A 21,495-nucleotide genomic window follows, 5' to 3' on the forward strand; every position below is an offset into this window, starting at 1 on the left:
TTTCAGTGAGCCCAGACTCTTGCATCTTCCCATACATAGAAAACTGCCAAATTCCTTAACTTGAGATGCTGCTTCCCAGGCTTGAAGCTCTCAAAATTCCCGTCAAATAGATCATAACTTTCAACTTTTAGGCTGAGAATATTTTTTTAAGGCTACAGGTGTAAAGGAGACACTTTCCAGAGAGGAACCAAAAAAAAAAAAAAAAAAAACGTTTGGAACACTGGCACCGATGGTGGACACTCCCGGAAAGTTCCATCTGACAAAGCAATTAGAAGGGCCGTCACCCCTTTTTCCACAAGACTGTGGAATGGACGTTGACAGTAGGGAATTGGAACAGGGAGGAGCCAAATCTGACTACACGATGGATCTGTTTCTTTTACTTTAACCTTTGCCTTCCGTTGCTTTTGTTCACTAAAAGGATACTGTCTGTACATAATGGCCTGCCTCGGGGAATCCTGTTCCGCTGCCTGAATGTTAAACCAAAGTGCCTTTGTTCAGGGAAACATACGGACTCTGTCCACCTGTGGATGGCTGCAATTAAGAAGAAATGAACACATCCCCTCCCTGAGGCTGGCCATTCCAGGGGATATTCGCAAAACTTATGGCCCTTTTACTTTACCTCCTCATCTCCTCCCCCTCTCTGTGCTATAAAAGAAACTGGCATCCAAACCCCGATAAGATGGTTATTTTGAGACTTTAGTCCGCCGTCTTCTCGGTCTGCTGGCTTTCCGAATAAAGTCATATTCCTTGCCTCAACACCTCATCTCCGACTTATTGGCCTGTCGTGCGGCAAGCACAGCAAGCTTGGACTTGGCAACATCTTTACTCAGGACACGGGTGTCACAAAATGGGACATTGTTTTCTGTTTGTTTGTTTTGTTTTTGTGTTTTGTGTTTGTTTTTGTTTTGGGCTGCGCCACGTGGCTTGTGGGATCTTAGTTCCTCGACCAGAGATCGAACCCGCGCTCCCTGCAGTGGAAGCTCGGAGTCCTAAGCAATGGACTACCAGGGAATTCCCATGGGACACTGTTACCCTGCAGTCATGGTCCTCACCTTTGTGAGACAGAGGTAGTAGTGTAGCAGGATGGAGAACGTTGTAAAGTTTAAGATAAAGATTAGGTGGTGAAAGCAGGATTTCACAGGAAGTGAAGCTAGTGACACTTGCAGTGAAATGTTGTCAATTCAGAGTTAAGAAGACTGTGGACAATGTGTGGAGTTTGCAAATAAACTTCATTTTCTAGAGTCAAATCTGCCAAGGCTTCCACTAAATTTGCAGTTGTGGCTATAACCTTAAGACAACTGAGATAGGCATAAGCAACTGACTCAAGTTGCATGCTATAATAGGCAATAGGCCTATGTTTACTACCATGCTCACATAGTTCCGCGGGGCCTGATTATGCCATTCATGCACAAATCATGTAAAAGGTTTTGAATAACCTCAAGTTAATCTATTAGGTAGAGATCTCTTTGCTAACTTAAAAGGGCTAATATATTTTGCCTCCAGTGGAGATCTCACCTTAAAGTCTCCGGATCAACCTGAACCTGATCATTTGGGTAACCCTAAGGCAGGCAGCTCTTGCAGTGCTTGTTTTAGCCTTGTAAAAGCCTGCTTATGTTTATCTTCCCAAGCAAAGGATTCAGGAACTAAATCTTTAATAAGTTCATAGAGTGGAAGAGGTAACAGAGAAAAATTTGGAACCCAGAACTTGCAATAACCAGCTAAACCTAGAAATCCACAATGCTAGCACTTAGTTGTGAGTCTAGGAAGTTCCTGTATCAGCCTAATTCTCTCTGGAGATAGCTGAATTCCTTCAGTGCTTAGATTATGTCCTAGGTAATGAACAGTGTCTAGAGATAATTGTAATTTTTCCTTCGTGTTCTTTCTCAGCTAACTGTTGCAGCAAATAAATGGAATCTTTTATGCATGCCTTATGGAATCTTTACAGTAGCTGAGTACAGCAGGAGGTTATCTCCATATGGTAAAAAGGTGGATTTCTCAGGGAACTAGAGGGTACTTAAATCTTGGTGAAGTACTTGGGAGAAAAAAGAAGGGGTCCCAGTGGACCCTTGAGGCATAAAAGTGCAGGTATATTGTTGATTGTTCCAAGTAAAGGCATATAGATATTGGCTGTTGGGTCTCCGGGATGCTGAAGAAAGGTGAACAAAGGTCTCCAACAGTACACCATTCCAAGTCAGTTGAAACTTGTGACAGAAGGGTGGCTAGGTTTGGAACAACAGGAAAACAGGGAATAACTATTTTTATTAACAGCTCCCAAGTCCTGGACAAATCGCCATCCTGCCAGGTTTCCAACCAGGCAAGATTGGCATGCTGCAGGGACGAGTACAGGAATGACTACCTCCCGGGAAATTAAGTTTTCTACAATAGGTGTGAGACCTTGTATGACCGCAGGTTTTAATAGTTGTTGAGGAAACCTAGGGAGAGGTTTAGCTACATCTATCTGAATCTTTATAGGTTTGCATTTTTTTTATTCTTCTGATGTTAACACTGTCAGAAGTAGCCCCCAAATTTGCAGGCATCTCCACCAAATTAGAGAACTTTTGCTGAACTTCCTCTTTTATGTCCAGGACAGATTGTAAGGAACATAAATAATCAGGTTCAGGTTGATCAGGAAACTTTAAGGTGAGACCTCCACTGGAGGCAAAATGTACTGGCCCTTTTAAGTTAGAAAAGAGATCTCTACCGAATAGATTAACTGGGGCTATATTGCATAGCAAAAAGGAACCTTGGTTGAGATAAAAATTCTCTCTGAACTTTATTAGGTACTCCCACTATGGAAACATCCTCTTGACTCAGAGGGACCTGTTGTTCTTTGAGGGTGGGATTTAGAGTAGAAAGCACAGATCTGGTTAGGGCTAGGGCTAGGGCTAGGGATAGGGTGTTAAAGGGTTAGGTAATTACATTTACAGTTAGGGTTAGGGTTTAATGTAGATTTCAAAGTAGAATATGAGAGTGGGGTTTAAAGTAGAAAGCATAGCTCCAGTATCAACTAAAATTTGGCAGTTTTTCATTAATTTTCATTCTATTTTCCTCTGGGCTGTTTAAGGTAATTGCTCGCAATCGTTTACCAGAGAACCTCTGGAGTTCTGCCAACTAGGGGAGAGGGTCATGGGGGGGGGCCCTCCCTTTGAGACAGATATGAGAGCATTTGTGAAGCGTTTGCATAGGACCTATGAGGACACCTTTTTTCCCAGTGTCCTCAGTGATTACAAATGAAACATCAACTTTGGGTCATCGAATTGATCATGGACCCCTAGGAGGTTGTAATGGGGGAGGCCTAGGTGTTATTTTGTGTCTCTTGCCTTAGAGCTGTTGTAACTGTAAGGCTATGAGCTTGGTGGATTTCTGTTTGTGATCTTACTCCAAGGTCCTTTCAAAATGCTCAGCTACAGTCAGGAGTTCAGTCAGGCCTACAGCCTCCCAGCCTATTTTCTGCCCTTTTATCAATCCATTAATCTCAGAAGATAATCTATTTACAAAGAGGGCAGTTAAAGTAGGCTGAGTGGCCTTTTTATTGCTTGCAACCCCAAATGCTGTAAAAAGAGAGCCTACAAACTGGCTCTAAAGTCTTCCACAGATTCACCCCTCTTTTGTTTGTATGAGTGAATAATAGACCAATCATTATTAGGCCAATTAATAATAGACCAAGTGTGAGCAGGGAAGATTTTAGGAATAGCTTATAAAAGGTTAGTTGTTATTCTGCAAGCCTTTTTAGGTCGAGGACCTTGAATATCATCCTAGGGATTATGTCATTTTGCTTCCCACGTCCATTCTGGGGCTTCCCCCAGTGCTACCAACATGTGTACAAGCGGATAAAGATCTAGCAGTTTGGGGACATAGGCCGTGACAGTGACTCCAAATTCTTCAAAAAAATGTTGGGGGTTCCTCCCTAGGTTTAGAGAATTCTTTGACTATAGCTCTCAGTTCAGTCTTTGACCAAGGGGTAAAGGACACCTGAGGGGGCTCACCTGCAACCTCAGGTAGTTTTACTTTAAATGGCAATTGTTAAATATTCTCTTGGGAATAGAAAAGTATTTCAGACAGAAAATGAGTAAAACAAGAGTACTCAGGTGAAAAAGGAAAGGGGGGGGGACAGTAGGAGTTCAATCTGCAGTCACATCCGTCCTATGGTCTTTTGTTTCAGGTACCTTTTGTCTCTTCAATTTTTCATTAGCTTTTTGTTCTAAGTCTCTAAACGAAGCGATTTTGGAATCTTGAAACCTTCTGTAAACTTTTACATACCAACTAAAGCAGGCATCTCATTCTCCCTGTCCAATTTGGGAACCCTTGCTCTCTAGTGTTTTCCTTAAATGAACAATCTTGTCTAACTGGAACATTCCCCACAATGACCATTGTAATTCTAGATCAATATTAGTATAATTTTGCCATCTTTCTAAATATCTACAGCCTCCAGGACCATAGTTCTCAAATATAAAATAAGCAGGTGTGCCAGAAGCTGGCATTCTCAACTCTTTGTTGATAAAGGATCTCATTTCCTTAGCTAGCCTTTGTCAACCCAAAAGAACACACAAAAGAACTGCGCCTTAATATATCAGCAGTAACAAAGAGATGTCACTATGTCCTGGCCAAAAGAAGGCCTGGTATGCACCACCACCAATTCCCAGGGATCCCTGGACTGAGGAAAAAGATCCAACCAGCAAATCCCAAGGAATGGGGACTGCAAACTGATGCCAAACAAAATGGAGAACTATAGCTGCCACCAACAGTTCCAAGCATGGAAACTGAGGGCTGATTCCAAACAGATGGGGAAGTGCAGACTACACTGCCAGCAGTGCCCAATGTGGAATCCAGGGAACAAAATTAGGGGCTAGGGTTTCCCACTCCAAAATATACTGGCAATAACCAAGAGATGTTACTGTGTCCTGGGAATTTCCATCTGAAAGGCTAGGGGTTTGGCCTCAGGGAGAATCCTCTACCAGCCAAACTGACCTGCCCTGTAAAGGAAAGCCAATTAGATTGCGAGCACAAACTCAATCAAAGAGAATGGAGCTCAAACCAAGAGGAGCTTACCAACAACCTTCAGGAATGGCAAGAAAGACAGTGAACTCAAAGGAGTTGCGGGCACCACTCCTGTTTCTCCTTGTCCCAAATGTTATCAGAAATTTGCTTCAGATCCCATCACTGCCACCAATATATTTATCTTTTTCTTTTTAAAAAGATAAGCATTTAATCATAAAATCATCCTGTTAGCAGGAGGAATCATAAGAGTGGATTTTAGAAAAGTGCACATACATATTTTGATACAGAACATTTCTGGAGGGATACATATGAAACTGTTAGCGGCCACCTCTGAATGCCACCAATGTATTAAAAAACAAAATTTAACTGAGTAAATGTGAAGATTTACTTTGAATTTTGAATAAATTGGCTTTATTAAACGATTCATGAATCAGGCAGCATCTCAACTGACAGAAAGGGAGATACTCCAACGGGTTACACACCATGGAAGGCTTTTTGTTTTTTGGCCACGCCACATGGCATGTGGAAATCTTAGTTCCCCGACCAGGGATCGAACCCATGCCCCGTGCATTGGAAGAGCAGAGTCTTAGCCCCTGGACCACCAGGGAAGTCCCAGAAGGCTTTCAAAGTAAAGAGGGTGGGACAAGGAAAGAAAGTCATCATCAAGGGAAAAAATGAAAGTTCACTGGAGGAAAGTGAAACTTCAGGTGACAATGGCTTCTCATTGGCTAAACTGCGGAATTCTCTATTAGCTATTTCTATTTTCTATTTCTTGTTGCTGGCCAGGAAGGAAGTCTTCCCTCCTCCAGCTGGGGTAGTAAAGTGGTTGCACTTCCTGTTTGGGGTCAGTAAATAACCTCTTCCTGTTGGGGTAATAGATGATGAGTGACACGGCATGAGAGCTCCCTCTACGGGCCGTGCAGACTTCAATTCTAGTTGAGGTTTCCTTTTGTTAACATTCACAGCATGTTTTATTGGCAGGAGGATTCACAATGAGGGAGAAAAGGCCACAAGACTCACCATAAAGAAGGCTCAGACATTCCTGGGTGGGTCCAAGGGAGGCACAAGGTGGCTGTGGGGTCAGCTGGTGGCCACAATGATCACATGGTTCCATCTGATGGGTCTGCAGCTCGATGTGGAATAGTGAATAAGAGGGTCAGTTCATCCTATCAGAGAAACATGAAACTGAGAGAAGCTTCCCACTGCTAGAAGCATCTTGAGCCTTTAGAAAAGAACAGAGAACATGGCTAAAGGGTTTGGGAACATCAGAGCCATATCTCCTCAGAGTGGGACTCCCCAGGCTCTCCAGGTCTCAGTCCCCAACTCTCCCTCAGGGACAAAGCCTCCCCACCCCTGTCCTTGTCAGCTCACTGATCCCTAGAGGTCCTGCCTATCCCTGAGGACTTAGGTTTCCATGGAGACAGGTTGGTTGAGACCTAGTGATACAGTTGACCAGCCTGATACGCAACAGTTCCCACCACCCTGGGGCAGTTGGGCTCAGGGACACGTGGCTCTGGACCCCATGTGGAGGGTGTCCTTGCACGTCAGCTGTGCCCCAGAGGAGCCAGTAACGCCTGTAGCTGTCCAACTGATTCTCAGGGTATTTTCCTGGGAGAGCCCTTGGTCATCTGACCCCCTATCCAGGAAGCCACGTGACTTTCTGACTGCTGCCTGTCACGCCAACAACACACCTGTGAAGGTTCTGCTCTGCATGGCCATCTGTCCACCAGGCCCCCCCTTCTAGGGACCCAGATGCTAGGACCACACAAATGCTGAAGGAGTGTCCACCTGCCTAAGGTACAGACACCCCTGTATCCGTCTGCATGATTTCTACTGGGAATCTACAACATTTATGGGGATTCTTTGGCCCTAAAGAACAGACCAACCTGATAGGAGCAATGCAATGATTCATAATTACCAGGGTCAATGCACATATACAGGGGCCCATAGCCCCAGATGCCCCACTCACAATTCACATGGGTGTCCCATACGTTTCCACCGATGCCCAAATATTCTTGCTTCATACATACATACATCCAAACACGCACATCAGTGGTCTGCTGGTAAGTGCTAAAAAACTCTCTGAGAAAGGTGGGAAAGACTTCACTTATGCTATCTACATGGTATAAATATTCCCAGCATGACCAATTTCAAGCTACCCACCTGACATCACTGAACACAGAGCTGGGAAGAGATATGCACCATTGACTATCCCAAGATAGTATGAACCAGTTCCAGCACATCCCATAACTTTTCCTATGAATTTGTGCACACAATCCACTTACACCCCAAGTAGAACCCTCAACTCCCACCACAGATATAGAACCAAAAGGATACCACATACACATATGTGTTTGTACATATACATATATATATCCTGAACACACACGTACATTTCTACCCTCACCCTGAATAAATACACAAACAGACCACCTCTTACTATCTAAATTTTTACAGACGAAACCTTACTCACCCTGAATATTCACATTCCACTCTCACAACTATATATACACGCACAACATGGGCCTGAAAACAAACATGTGCAACCAATATGCCATCCAGATGTACACACTGAGTACCTAAACACGCAGGCTCACCAAGTACACAACTGTCTCACGTGCAACCCAAAAAAGACCCATATGCAGTCCCACAGCCCTAAAATACATATACTCCAGGATTCCTGCACACACACATAACCTACACTGTCTACTGGTTTCCAAACACACAAACTAAACTCTCACATCCCCCAGAATACATACCCCAGAAGCCCCAGGAACTCAAAAACACACACAGCCACAAATAACCTATACTTATCAAATACAGCTGACCCTTGAACAACTTGGGGGTTAGGGCGCCAACCCTCCATGCAGTGGTTCTGCATCCATGGATCATGTAGTAGTCCTGTAGTATTTACTGGAAAAAAAATCCACTATAAGTGGACCCGTGTGGTTCAAACGTGTGTAGTTCAAGGGTCAACTGTACATATAAGTCCACCTCACTAATACTGAGAACACACATACAAGCAACACCACTCAATTCTTCAGGCATTACATTTGGAAATAGACACATAGAGGACTCTAAGCCTCCTGATATACTCACAAATCACAAATACACACACCCACAAACTACTCATGAGTATACACCCCAAATGCTCAGACACACTCAAAACAGAAAAACACCAACAACCTCTGCAGTCTTACTAATATACATACACAATTCTCACACACATATGGACACACACATGCAAATATTCCCAAGCCCTGAACATACAGATCCCCTCCCAAACACTATACGTTATGCTACCTCTCCAGAATACAAGCTCCCCACCACCACCCCAACATATAAACTGCGTATGTGTGTGGGGGTGTTTATATATATATATTTCTACCCTCACCCTGAATATAGAGACAGACCACCTCTTACTCCTACCAAACACATGTATAAACACCCTAGCATTCTCCAAAGATATACACTTTGCATACTCCTAACAACTCCATACCTTATGAACAAACTTTGATAATGCATGAACCTGATGATGGACACACACACAGATTAGAATACACAAGTAAGATACATGGAAGTATCTCCAGCAAACCATTTATGAAACAACTTCCATCTATCAAATGATCCCTAGTTATTAGGAGCCAGCTCACACATATGCAAGTACTCACAAATACCCGTATCACATATTTCTAATACATAGAAATGCAATTGTCCAACTTCCCTGTAGAAACATAGAACCCCATCTCTTTATCGGATACACATATACTCACTTCCCAAAATACATAAGCTTAAGAGGCTCCTACTGAAAATTACAAATGCACAGCCTCAGCAAATATTCCTCCAAGTGGCCATGCCCCTTGAATACACACACAAACTCATTTAACACATAACTCTCCACAAGTCCCAAATAGAACCACAATTACCCAGTACACTACAAATATGCAATAATATCACCCTATATGCCCTTTGTTCCAAATACACATACAGTACCACACTACCGGCATATACATAACCCCACATTCCCAACCTCTCACACAGAACTAACTCTGCCATCTTGCAGAATACAGAATCATACAAACACAACATACCTACATATACAACATCCACCAGTCCCATAAAATAGCCACAGACTTGCCCTCTACACATCCAAATATACATAGACAGCTCCTGAAAAGGCACACACACAAACACCCCATAACCATACAACATGCCCTGAATACACAAATGATCATCCTACATTCCCCAAATATACAAAATAAACAGACTGGACACCCAAAGTAATATACACCACTACTTTTCCTGACATTGCCCTTATGCATATGCAGATAATCCTTCCAAATCCACCATTAGACGCACATAAATCCCCAAATTCATGGGTGAAAAAAACACATGTAAACATATTCCCCAAACACCAAATTACAAACACCTAACCACCAACTCCTTGAGTATGCCTGCGTCACATCTCAACACCCTCCAAGTACAACACTCACTCTTACACGCTCTCACAAAAACACAGGCACGACCTCCCTTCAAACACAAACATCCACAGACAAAACCAACCCACACATTTGACTACATATCAGATTCCCACCAACCAATTAAATATGTACAGACCCCATCTATGCTTGCAAATCAATCATGATGTGACATCAGACTACAAATACATGTTTATTACCACATTCAGCAAAGTTGCTCCCATCACTGACAAAAGAATGCAGTTTGGACATAAGTGTTGATTGATGTTTTTATGATAAGAAGGAAGACACTAGTGAAACCATGAGTGTGTTCCTTCGCTCTTCACTCATTTTCCAATCACCTGAGCTACACCTTTGGAACCAGATGAGGGTTTTCAACTCGCAAGAACGTCCCTCTAGCTTTTGTACTCTTCAGAACGCGCAGCCTAGAACGGCACCTGGGCACCTGTTTAATAGCTCACACACACTATTTCCCCCCGACTGTGGGCCTCACAATCACTGAACCCTTCATGCAGCCGGCTCCCCAGTGGGGCCAATAACCCTGAGGTAAACCCCTCAAGGGAATCGAGCTCTATGGGGGCGTGAATCCACATTGTGGGGAGTCTCCTTACACGGACAAGGGCACAAATAACCCACAGGGTGAACAACAGCGCAGAGCGGTGACACCTGAGGGGTCAAAATCCCCGTACCCCTTACCTCAGGGTTCCTGGAATTGATTCTCGAGGCTGCCATGACAGGCCCCGCCCCCGCCGGACGGCCCTTGGGGCCCCACCCTCCGCGCTCGCGCATGCGCTCCTGTCTTCCGGAGCCGACTGCCCCAACAGATGCCAGGAGCAGTTGGAGGACGGCGGTCCGCGTGCCCGAGAGCCCCGCCCCAGTGGGCGTGCGCAGGCGTGCAGGCGCGGGGCGCGCGGGGATCTGCTCCGGCAGCTCTCTGCTGGAGAGGAGAGGACAGGAATGGAGTGTCGGGCACGCTGAGGATCGTCTCTGGCGACGCTCCTCGCTGGGGACATTCGTGCTGGTCTCTTCTTAAAACCAGCTCTTGTGAGATGTGCACTCGTGATTTTTCTATTGCACACGTGAAACCCATGCACTTAGCTACAAAGAGTTCTGGAGAGCTCCGCTCTAAGCACAGTAGCCTCCAATTGGGGCAAGTGCTTTCATGCCCTTTGGACTGCAGTTCCTTGGTTCTTGTTTATGCCTTTCAAAAAACAGTAGGTCCTTTTTCCTAGCAAGCCTGAAGTTTCCGTTAAAGAACAATTCTAGCAAAGAATTCAGACCTGGGAAACACTCTTAAGATACTGTCTCCTGACTCCGTTCCTAGAGTTTTTCCAAACGCATTTACTCTACTAGAATATTTTTTCTCAGTGTATTTAATACATGGAGGTTTTTCAATAAATGTTGATTCACAGGTGTTTCCTTTGTACGGTTTTTTTTTTTTTTTTTAAATAACTTTGAGAGAGAGTGGACAATCTGGGCCAATTTCAACACAGCAGGTAGTATGGGAACAATTTTCCTTTCCCTCCCTCCTTTTTTGTAATATCTTGCAGACTTTCAGTTGGCATTAAAAACAACAACAACAACAAAAATAGTAGCGGGATCAACTTACTGACCTGACTTTGTAATACTTCCCAAAGAAACTTCAATCATCAGATCCTCTTTCTGGTCAATTGCAAGATTAGAGCATTTCTCACTCAACAGGATGCCTCTGAAGACCCCTCACATCTAACAGCACTAAGCGCCTCCAAGTGCACAGACTTGAAAACTCCACCAGACACAAACATGGTATCTCTTCGTTTCTTTAATGTTTCGTGATTGAGTGGAAGATGAACTGTCTTCTGAGGCTTGTGATGCATGTCCAGAGTTGTTTTTTCTCAGTAGTCAATGCCTGCCCCCAGCCCCTGTGCAGGAATAGTCAGAGGTCATGATCCAAAGGACTTTTAGATACTCCCTTCTGTGACTGCTCTTCCCAAATTACATTTGGGCTAATTTGATTATCTCTGTCTCTGGGGTGTAGGATTTTGAAGTATTACAAAAGTGATTGCAGAATTGGGACTGGCTAATTTTTGCACAGTGCAATTTTTGTATCAGTGGCCTTGAGAAGAGTCCTTCAAATACTGTATCAGAATTATGAGTGAGAATCTTGTAAATAATTGGTTGAATGACTGAACAAAGGGAGGAAGCAACAAGGAAGCCTGCCTTTCTCGAGTACCTGGGTACAATATTTTGCCTCACCATCCCTCTAGTATGAAGTTATTGGTTGAAAATCATATGCGTTTTCCTTCATTGTAAAAGCTCCAGTACTGAGCGATATTCCCAAACTGTTTATTTTTTTCAGTCCCCGACAGGAGTTTCTTTAGATATAAAGTTCATTTAGAAACTTTATGTCTCAAGTTTATTTAGATATAAAGTTTCACCATGATGTTGCTTGAAATATTCTCACCTTATCTTCTCATCTTCTTCTGAGTCAGTTTTTCCTGACCAGGGACAAGGAACTTCTTAAACACCAACAGGAGTCTTTTTCACACTGTGGAACAGTCCTTCTAAACCTCTGTTTCCTTCCCCAACACCCCACAATCAGTTGGAGTTCTACTGCAACTACAGCAGTGAGAGAATCTCGTCTCCCAAGAGATTTGGTTGCCATCCTCTGAGGTTTTCAGCCTTCATCTCCCTTGACAAGTTTCCTAACAGTCCTCTCTTCTCACGACACAAAACACGAATACTCTTTCATATCATTTTGATAGTGGTAAACTGACTGACATGGATTCTCAATATGAAAATCATATTCCAACAAGTTTTGTAAAAGGAATGCTACCATGATTCCCATGCAGATGGGGCCATATGCAATGATGAGCCTAGATTGTAAAGAGCAAGTGTATGTAATGCAGACAGGAAATGAACAAACTTGTAAGCAGGGCTTGCAGGCTAGGATTTCGATGGAAGTGGGCTTGTCTGAATGGGGATTGGACACTGGTGGATAAACTCTTGGCATTGTGTCAAGGTGCACATCCATCTCATGGGTAGTGGACTTTTAACACCTAGAAAAACCAGGGCTCTAGGATGTTTAGTCCCTTAAACATAAGGAAAGAGAAGAAGATTTTCTGCCTTCTTGTTCCTTACTTCTGTCCTTACCCCTACTAAGCCAAGGTGTTCAGTGCTATCGGATGGCTCTTCCAAATCCATTTCATCCAAAGAGCCTGCAGATTTTGTGTATGTTTACAGTTGTGTTTTCTGTTGGAGCCAAGGTGCACACTTGAGTCTCATCACTCCAAGTTCTCTTTGTCATAAGGATGAGTAACTGAGAATAGCTTAGTATGTTCTGATTTTTTGGTAGTGTTGCCAGATAAAATACAGATTTCGAGTTAAATGTAAATTTCAGATAAACAGGGAAAGAATTTGCAGTAAAACTATGTCCAAAATGTTGCATGGGACAAAGTTGTACTAAAAATGAATTCATTGTTTATGTGAAATTCAAAAGTCAAATTCAGTTAGGCATTTGTTACTTTTCTTTACTAGATCGAGCCACCCTATTCTTTCAGGTGCTTTGAAATTTAAGAGACTAGAAATTCTTGTTCTAGGAATCTAGTGCAGAAACAGAGGAGCCACGATACCCGTACAAAGACAATCACTGGAAATATCCTCAGATATATAGGAACATATATGAATTTTCAACTAGAAAAAAAATGAAGGCATTTTTAAAAATGAAAACAGATTGCCTTCGTTTTTAGTTGCATGACGTATCTCTGGGAAGATTTTAGTGAAAGAGATAACACTGGTTTCCTCCGGGAAAGAGGATTGGGTTGACAGGGGAAAGAGGTGGGAGGAGGACTCGCCACTGCATATTCCAATTTGCACAATTTAATTTTGAACCATGAGAAGGTGTTGCTCGCTTAAAATATTATACTAAAATCATTTAAAAGGTACAAAACTAAATGTTTTACAACCATGGAATACTATGAGAAAGACATTTAGTGAATTCTGGTCTTGGACATGGGGGCTGCATGACGGTTTTTTGATGGACGGGGGCTTTCCAGCACAAAGGATCATTAGTAAGGCTGGTCCTGCTGGATGTTGGTTGGAGCACAAGGACCACTCCCTTAGGAGTGATGTACATACAGCAGTCAAAGACACTGGATCTGCTGAGACAATCCTAATTTCAAATACTCAGTTCCATGTGGCCATAAATATCCAAGTGTTTATCAGACTAACAGTTCTGAATTTTGTTCAGGAAGTCTAGTCTCTGTTGAAGTAAGTCAAGAACCAGGTAGGAAGCAGAGTGTGTTGAGGGACACAAAACTAGGTTGATGGAAAAAGAAGTGAAAGGAAGGGACCGTCAAGTCCAACCTCGGTGCCGTGAATCAAAAAAACAGTCTATAAACTGCGTAAAGAGGCCCACGCCAATTGTGTTGCCACTGTGTGAGGTGGAAGGAACTTCCGGTTCTTGCCTACCTGCCAGAGCCCTCCTGGAATGTCTCCCCACCCCCACCCTACCCAGACCCACGTGCCCTCTGCCCCTCCCCCACTGCAGAACGTTTCAGCCACATTCTACTTTTATGATTCAAACCTGCCCCTCCTTCACTTGGATCCTGAGCGTCTGCTGAAGCAGGTCACTCTCTGGGTCCTGGTCTTGACTTTTCTCATTGAGGCTACCAGGCAGCAGTAGTCCGTGCCCAAGCCTGCAGGATGGCTTCAGAAGGAGGTAAGCCTATAGGCTGGGGGTGTGTTCTCAGAAACCCTGCCATCCCTCCCATCCTTCGGGTTCACTCGTGACACTCCACTGTGGGCACATAGTTGGACTGAAGTAGAGGGAGAAGAGAGCACTGGACACACAAGGACATTTCACCTGGGAGACTGGGGAGCCTGAAGAAACCTGAGACTGCACTGGGGAGGAGGGGTCATTGGAGGTGGATCAAGAGGAATCGCCCTGGCTATGGAGAAAGGATGGCAGCAGGCAGGTTGATTCTTTCTAGAAGGGAGACAAGCCACTTTGAAACGTGTGTGTAAGGATGTGTGTGATGTCCTGGTGGTGACACAGGGAGGGTCATGAGGAAAGCCTAGACCTGTCTTGTGTTCCTGAGGCACCTGAAGCTTGCCTCACCGTATCTTTCTAAGGGATTTGAACAGGAGCGTACTGTATCTAAGGGGGCCGTGGGGAGAGATGGTCTTGGTGAGAAAACTATTCAGTGGGGCTGTGTGTGGCCACAGCTGCAGTGAAGTGTCCTCTCCGAGAGCTAGGCAGGAGGTTACTCTAACTGCCGCAGCCCACACCTCGTCCACTCCTCCCAGCCCAGAGCTCACTTCTCAGTTCAGGTAACTGTTGCTTTGTATTCAACAGGGGATGGGCAACCGTGTAACTTCAGCCAAGAAAGGGCTCAGGTTCCTGAGTTGTTCTGAATTGTTCTTCCTTTTGTGGAATCGCAGTACTTCAGACCTACTTCATCTCGTCCAGTATCTCATGGTGGACCCTCAGGCTGCCTTGAGAGGAAGAGTTTGTTCATATTTCCTGTCACTCCTTCATGGACAGGGGACAGATGTGGAGTGGGGTTGTTTCGGGTGGAATGTCTGTGAAGGCTGCTTCCTCTTTTAAAGGGGGAAGGAGTGTAGCCCAGGGGCAGGAAGACGATCTTCTGTGTTCTTATTAAACGTCCTGTGACACCTGTTCTGATTAATTAGGTGCACCGTGGTGTGTACCTTGTTCTCCTGAACAGGGATGTGTTCCAGACAATTTGATCGCCATGGCAACTGGCTTATGCCTGCTTCTCAGATTGTCTTTCCATTATTGGGAGCTGGAAGGGGAAGGACCACAGGCAGCCTGTACTCCCATGACCAATGTAACATGACAATTCCCTGGCCTTTGTTTAATCCTCTGCAGCCATCACTGGCTGTGAAATGACAGAATCTAAGGGACACGTGCCTACTTCTCACACACACCCCCCCCCACCCCCGCCTCGTAGGAACAGAACTCCTGAGTGATGACAGTGACTCTGGGCACTGGGGAGGGGGTGGCAGGACCTGGCCCATGTTACGTGTCTGCTGTGCGTTGTTCTGAGATGCAGGTGCATTGTGGGCCAGTGTTCTGGGTTTGTATCGGGATTCCATTAGAGAGATATTTTCCAGCATTTTGTTTTGTTTTGTGAGGCTAGGAAAGAAAGAGGGGATTTCTACTGAGCATCAGGAAAAGGAGGACTGAGGACGAGGTGGGGCCCTAATATTTTACACAATAGCTGTCCACAAAGGGCCTTTGGGTGCCTAGAACTTACTTTGGAGAAGGTCCCTACCTGCTAGTACGCCGGCTGAGGGGCATTTCTCACAGAGCGGATGTCCACACAGTTCCAGGTCTTGGGAGACAGCCTGTGAGGCTTAGGTGCCAGGGGGTGCCTTAGGGAGGCTCTCCAAGTCAGTGCTTGCTGAGGCGATTTCTTCTCGGCAGACAGGGGTCAGGGACCTTGGTGGATGGGCGCGGGGTCACCAGTGGAATAATTCTCAACTGGAGGTCAGGGCATGAAAATCACTGGAAGACATTTGCACGCTGCACAGTTTCCCTTGTCCAAGTGTCCCTCACCTGTGGAGATTTACACTCTGATGCCACAGAAAGCCTCAGTGCCACGTGCCCATTCTCCTCCTGCATTCACTCCTTTCCTTTGCCTCCACAGCATCTGCAGTGCTGGGAACGGATATGACCATGACCCCCGGGGCCTCCTTGTCTACTTTCACGGCAGTGCCCTTCCCTCCACCCATTCCTGGCGCCCAGCACCGGCCACCCTGGCAGCAGCACCTGCCACGTCCCATCACGCCAGCATTCCCTCCTGGCAGCAGTCTGCTGTTGCCAGCTTTCCCCAGGACGCCTTTGGTGGCTAATGGTGGCCGTGGCCCCAGTGCCCCTGGGGCTTACAACCTCACTGTCCAAGTCAGGTCACAAGGGAGGACAGTGGAGGTCCCCCAGACTCAGACCTTTGTCGTTACTCAGGCCCCCCTCAACTGGAGGGCTGCAGGGGCCCTCAGCAGGAGTGCTTCATGTCCTGCACCCGTATTCTTAGCAACCCCTGGGATGGGGACCGTTGTGACTGCTTCAGCTGTTGGAGTTAGTCAGGCTGGCAAGGGAGGCTGGACCCCAGGCTTTCCTCCTCAAGCTCCACCACCAGCTGCCCAGCTGGCCCCTATCATTCGCCCAGTGAACTCTGGGCCATGGCCACATGGCACTTCCAGGGAGGGCCGCCTGGACACCAACCAGTCCAACGCCTCGCTGGATGGCTCCTCTAACACCAAGAGCGAGTACAGTAACTTCCTACGTTGGCAGCACGTCAAGCCCCTGGCCCGGAGACACTTTTGCCTGAGTCCTGATGCAGAAGCTTTTTCCTGCTTTCTCATGTGAGTGAACGCTCAGGGGGTCCTGAGCTTATGGGAGCTTTTAGATAAAGAGGAACTGGGGATGGACTCGCACGTTAGGTTTCTAGGGATACTGGAAGGAAGGTGTGAGGGCGATGTCCGTGCTATGAGAAGGCACACTGTCGGTCACATGGGTGGGCCTGCCAGTCCATGACATCATGACTGACATGTGCCCCATCTCAACTGGCCCCACCACCCTGTGAGTCTGGCCAGCTTGCTCTTCCATGATTCTCATGGTAATATGGACTGAAGACTTGCAGTCAGAGAGGGTCGAGGTGTAAGGTGAGGAGCCAAGGAGTGGATGCCGCACTCTCCTGTGGTGCCGTGTCCTTCATACAGGACTTGAGTGTACGTGGCCAGGGGAGGTCACTTCAGAGGAGGAGGAGGAGCGCGGGGCCCAGGAGAGCGCTTTCTGCATGCCTCCACTTCGTTGTGGAGAATTCCACGAGGAACAGGGTGATGGTAGAGCTCTCCTAAGGGCGTGGGCTCTCTCCCACTAGAGTTGTGAGCCTGGCAGGCATTTCCATCCTAAACCTCCGGTCCCTCGTAAAAGGGGACAATTACACTTCACTCAGAGGACTGTGCAGAAGACTCCTTGGGCTAATCTATGAAGTGTTAGCAGATTGCTTGGCACATGCCACGCCTCACTGATGATAGTGATTTTTATTATGAAAATGCAGCCTTGAGGAGGAAAAGAGCTCCCCAAGGCACAATGTGCCAGCTCTAGCCTGGGAGTGGATGGTCATCCTTGAGTGAGTGTGAGGCGGTGACAGCAGTGGCCGGGAAGGCTTGTCTTTGCCCTCCCAGACACCTGCCTCTCACCCTCCTGTTGCTCAGTCATGCTGGGTTGAGTGATGTGTGGGTACATTGGCGGGTGGGGTCAGGCAGGTGGGGGCTGGGCTGGGCCCGGAGACTGACCCCGAGGGCTTACAGCCCAGTGCTTCGATCCCTGGCCCACCTGAATCCCACCATGCCGCTGGAGGAGGGACTGTGGAGGGCCGTGCAGGAATGGCGGCGCAGGAGCAACCTTGACCGGATGATCTACTACGAGACGGCGCAAAAGTGAGTCAGCGTCCTGGGCCCAGGGGCTGCGTGGAGGGTGAGGCGAGTGGGTGAGGGCAGGATCTGGCCGTGGGGGTGCTCATCAGAGAGGACAGAGGAGAAGGGCTGTCACCCAGCACAGGGTCCCCGCAGCCCAGGGGCCCTACTGTCCTCCAGAAACCCCTCCTTCACCTTGAGAGTTTGAGACTTCTGTCCTTCCTCCACCAGGAGCTCTGCCCTCCCCTGATTTTGACCTACCCTTACCTTGACATGAAGGTCTCAGGACGGGGCAGGGTGAAGCTGTGTGTCCAGTAGGGGTCCAACTCCGGCCATATGGGCTGGGCCGGGGAAAGAGCTCCACCCGCCAGCCTGCTGCTTCCTTAGTGGTGGGTGGCTGGCGGCCACTAACATAGATTTGGGACCACCTCTCCTCATGAAAAGTGCCCTGAGTGGGTACCCTGGCATCCCTGAAGAGGCTGGGGAAGCCAGCTGTCGTCGGCCCAAGGGTCTCCGGCCCTTCCAGTGTTTGCTCCATGGTAATCCCTTTGGTTTAAGAAACAAAAGCAAACAAACGAGCGCCTATCAGAGGAAGAGAAGGCCTCTCCTCTAAGCTCAGCATCCACATCGTCCAGCCTCTCCTGGGCCCTGTCTCCAGGGCTATGTTCCAGGACTCTCAGTCCTAGCCCAGTGTCCTGGATTCGGGCAAGGACCCCTGTGGGGAACACATGCCTGTTCCAGCCTCTGGCTGTCAGCCCTTCATGTGGTTCTGGATGGGGACGGGGGCATGAGGAGGGTGCCCCCTGGGTCAGCCATGTGTCCCGTTGACCTGGTTCAATTCAGCGACCTGGATCTATGCTGTTGAATGCCCTCCAGTGCTGGTGAGGCAGGAAGGGTCCCAGATCTTCTTATCACTTCCAGGAGCAGCTCTCTGCTGTGGACAGCACCTCACAGGGCCTTGACGGCCCCAAGGCGCATCCTCTCCCAGTGCCTCATTCTTGGCTGCCTTTGTTGGGCTCCAGAACCCAGGCCTTTTTCTCAGGGTGGCCTGTGCCTCCGTCACCCCCCAGGTTCATGGAATTTGCGGCCGAGGAGGAGATGCACATTCAGCATTTGCAGTGGATGCAGTGCGCGCAGGACCTGCCTCCTCCAGCCCCACCGAAGCTGGATCCTCGGGGGCCCCCAGCCCCGAAAGTGCGCCTTCAGCCAGGCACCCAGGTTCCCACTGGAGCTGAAGGCACAGGTAACAGGGGCCTAGGGTTGGCCACCGTCTCCATGTGGATCCTTTTCTTTCAAGACAGGGGCATTGGTCTTTCAACCAAAACAGCCACCGAGGCGGGGGGTGGGGGGGTGTGGTCTCAGCTGCCCTTTGTCACTACGGGCTATTGACTTGGTCAGTTTTGTAACTCCTCTCACACCTCCCTGTCAAAGGACCCCACACTAAGTCTGCCTAAGAAGTAGGCTTGATGGGGAGACCCCTAGAAAATTGGAGGTTCCCCACTTCCTTACTTGTGACTCTCTTAGATGACCCCCTAACCTCCCCTCTCCAAATGTGCATGAGGCTTCAGATGGTCCTGACCCCTCCCACACCCACATCAACGTCCCCCAAACAATGCCCTCACCAACGTGCGCTCGGTGGTCAGAAGGTGGACCGGGAGTCCCTCACCTTCCTTCCCTTCCTCCTGCTCTGCCTCAGCCTGTGCTCTCAGGATGTCCGGCCCCAGGGCCCAGTCCTCGCACCCGAAGCCACACAGATCCCAGCGGACCCCGGAGCCCAAGGCGCCCAAGGAGATTCCCCCTGAGGCTGTGAGGGAGGATGTGGACAGGATGGAGGCGCTGGTGGGGCCCGTCCACTCAGCCACAGGCAAGTCAGCCACAGGCAATTCAGATGCAGAATGTGGAAAGGCCGGAAATGAGCTGAAGCAGGAAGAGGACGACACCTACTTGGACCCGTGTCTCTTGAGCTACATTGACGAGCTGCGTTCCCAGGAAGACTCTGTCACCAAGGTAGGCTGGGCCTGGAGCCTGGGGTCTACAAGATGCCATGGCATGGAACTCTCAGCACCCAAGATCTGGGTTCTGCTCAGGCCGATGGGACTTAAGCTCAGCTCCTTGTTCCTGAGCCTGGTGTTAGGGGAGGTTTACGCAGATGTATGTGTGTATATGTTTGTGTCTGTGTGTATGCCTTTGTGTGTCTGTGTATGTGCATCTGTATATGTGCTCTTTTGTGTGTGACTGTGTATGTGCATGTTTGTGTGTGTGTGTGTGTGTGTGTGTGTGTGTGTGCTGACCATCCCCGCCTTGTGGAGGAGAGTGGGGGTGGGTCTCTGCTTTTCACTTTCCCTCCGGGTCTTCTTGTGTCACAGGCCACTCCTGGCCAAGGATGCTCACAGCCTCTTCTTTCTGTCCGAGGTGGAGGCAGTCATTCACCCTAGATTCCCGGCAGAATTGTCTTCCCCAGACCCACAGCTGGATGTCTCAGCCCTTGCTGAGGAGCTGAAGAAGGAGGAAGGACTCACCCCTGAAGAAGTGAGCCAGGGGAGGGAGAGGGACACTTAGGGAGCCAGGGGACTCCAGGGGAGGGGGTACCCCAGGTGATCCAGGGGACAGGGGAAACCAGGTGGCCCAGGGGAGCCAGAGGAGGGAGGGATCGCAGGTAGAACAGGGGAGACAAGGGACACCCAGGAAGACCAGGGCACGGAGCGACCGCAGTGAGCAAGGGAGAGGTAGGGCCCCAGAGCAGGAGGCCCACATGGCTCTGTCCATCCCTTCCCTGCCTCGGAGGCCTGGCATGGGGAAGGGCCCTCTCTGGGGTGGGTGCAGCGCAGGGTGATAGGAAGGAGAGGATGGGGAGCCGGGAGCGGAGGGAAGGACACACAGCTGGGAATAAGGTGCAGGAGGATGGCAGGAATGCCACCGTGTCTGTATTTGGAGTCTAGTCCTGGGGTCACCCGTCCCCTCCTCCCCCCCAGGGCCATTGTCCCACTGCCCAGTGCTCCTCCTCTCACACGTGCGCGTGGAGCCGTCACTGTCCTCCTCCCTCCTACCAGCTGGTGCAGAAACGACTCCTGGCCTTGAAAGAGGACGAGGGTGGGCCGGCAGCCCCGAGCCACAGTGCACCCGGAATGGGCTCAAGTCCTTCTGAGTCCCACGCTGGCCAAGGTGCCCAGAGGCACGACCAAGACCGCCATCGAGGGGTCAGTGATGAAGCCTGCCCACCAGAGATTGATTTTGAGGCTCTTCATAGGCCCATCCGAGCAGACACTGGCCCGTTCGGGCCCAAAGTCTTTATTCCCTCTCGAGGACGTCAGGCTGGCAAGGGAGGCTGGACCCCAGGCTTTCCTCCTCAAGCTCCACCACCAGCTGCCCAGCTGGCCCCTATCATTCGCCCAGTGAACTCTGGGCCATGGCCACATGGCACTTCCAGGGAGGGCCGCCTGGACACCAACCAGTCCAACGCCTCGCAGGATGGCTCCTCTAAGACCAAGAGCGAGTACAGTAACTTCCTACGTTGGCAGCACGTCAAGCCCCTGGCCCGGAGACACTTTCACCTGAGTCCTGATGCAGAAGCTTTTTCCTGCTTTCTCATGTGAGT

The 21,495-nt window shown here is 48.2% G+C and overlaps 1 protein-coding gene and 1 long non-coding RNA gene across 13 annotated transcripts in view; one reads left to right on the plus strand and one right to left on the minus strand.

Moving 5' to 3' along the window:
- The window catches only part of LOC309628308, a 38,969-nt gene extending 28,716 nt beyond the window's left edge, over nucleotides 1-10,253 (minus strand). For all 12 annotated transcript variants that reach the window (XR_014244383.1, XR_014244384.1, XR_014244385.1 and 9 more), the window contains exons 1-2: nucleotides 10,173-10,253; nucleotides 6,019-6,164 (exon numbers count right to left, since the gene is read on the minus strand). This is a non-coding gene — a long non-coding RNA (uncharacterized lncRNA). The remainder of the gene's footprint in view (nucleotides 1-6,018; nucleotides 6,165-10,172) is intronic.
- The window catches only part of LOC309628525 (uncharacterized protein), a 65,622-nt gene that overhangs the window by 39,156 nt on the left and 4,971 nt on the right, over nucleotides 1-21,495 (plus strand). The window contains exons 2-7 of the mRNA XM_082391614.1: nucleotides 16,130-16,844; nucleotides 17,796-17,924; nucleotides 18,971-19,143; nucleotides 19,597-19,907; nucleotides 20,415-20,429; nucleotides 20,873-21,489. Of these exons, the coding sequence (XP_082247740.1) occupies nucleotides 16,130-16,844; nucleotides 17,796-17,924; nucleotides 18,971-19,143; nucleotides 19,597-19,907; nucleotides 20,415-20,429; nucleotides 20,873-21,489 (1,960 nt within the window). The remainder of the gene's footprint in view (nucleotides 1-16,129; nucleotides 16,845-17,795; nucleotides 17,925-18,970; nucleotides 19,144-19,596; nucleotides 19,908-20,414; nucleotides 20,430-20,872; nucleotides 21,490-21,495) is intronic.

This window comes from Balaenoptera borealis, assembly GCF_965194805.1.
Source record: "Balaenoptera borealis genome assembly, chromosome: 4".
In the NCBI taxonomy this organism is placed as follows: domain Eukaryota; kingdom Metazoa; phylum Chordata; class Mammalia; order Artiodactyla; family Balaenopteridae; genus Balaenoptera; species Balaenoptera borealis.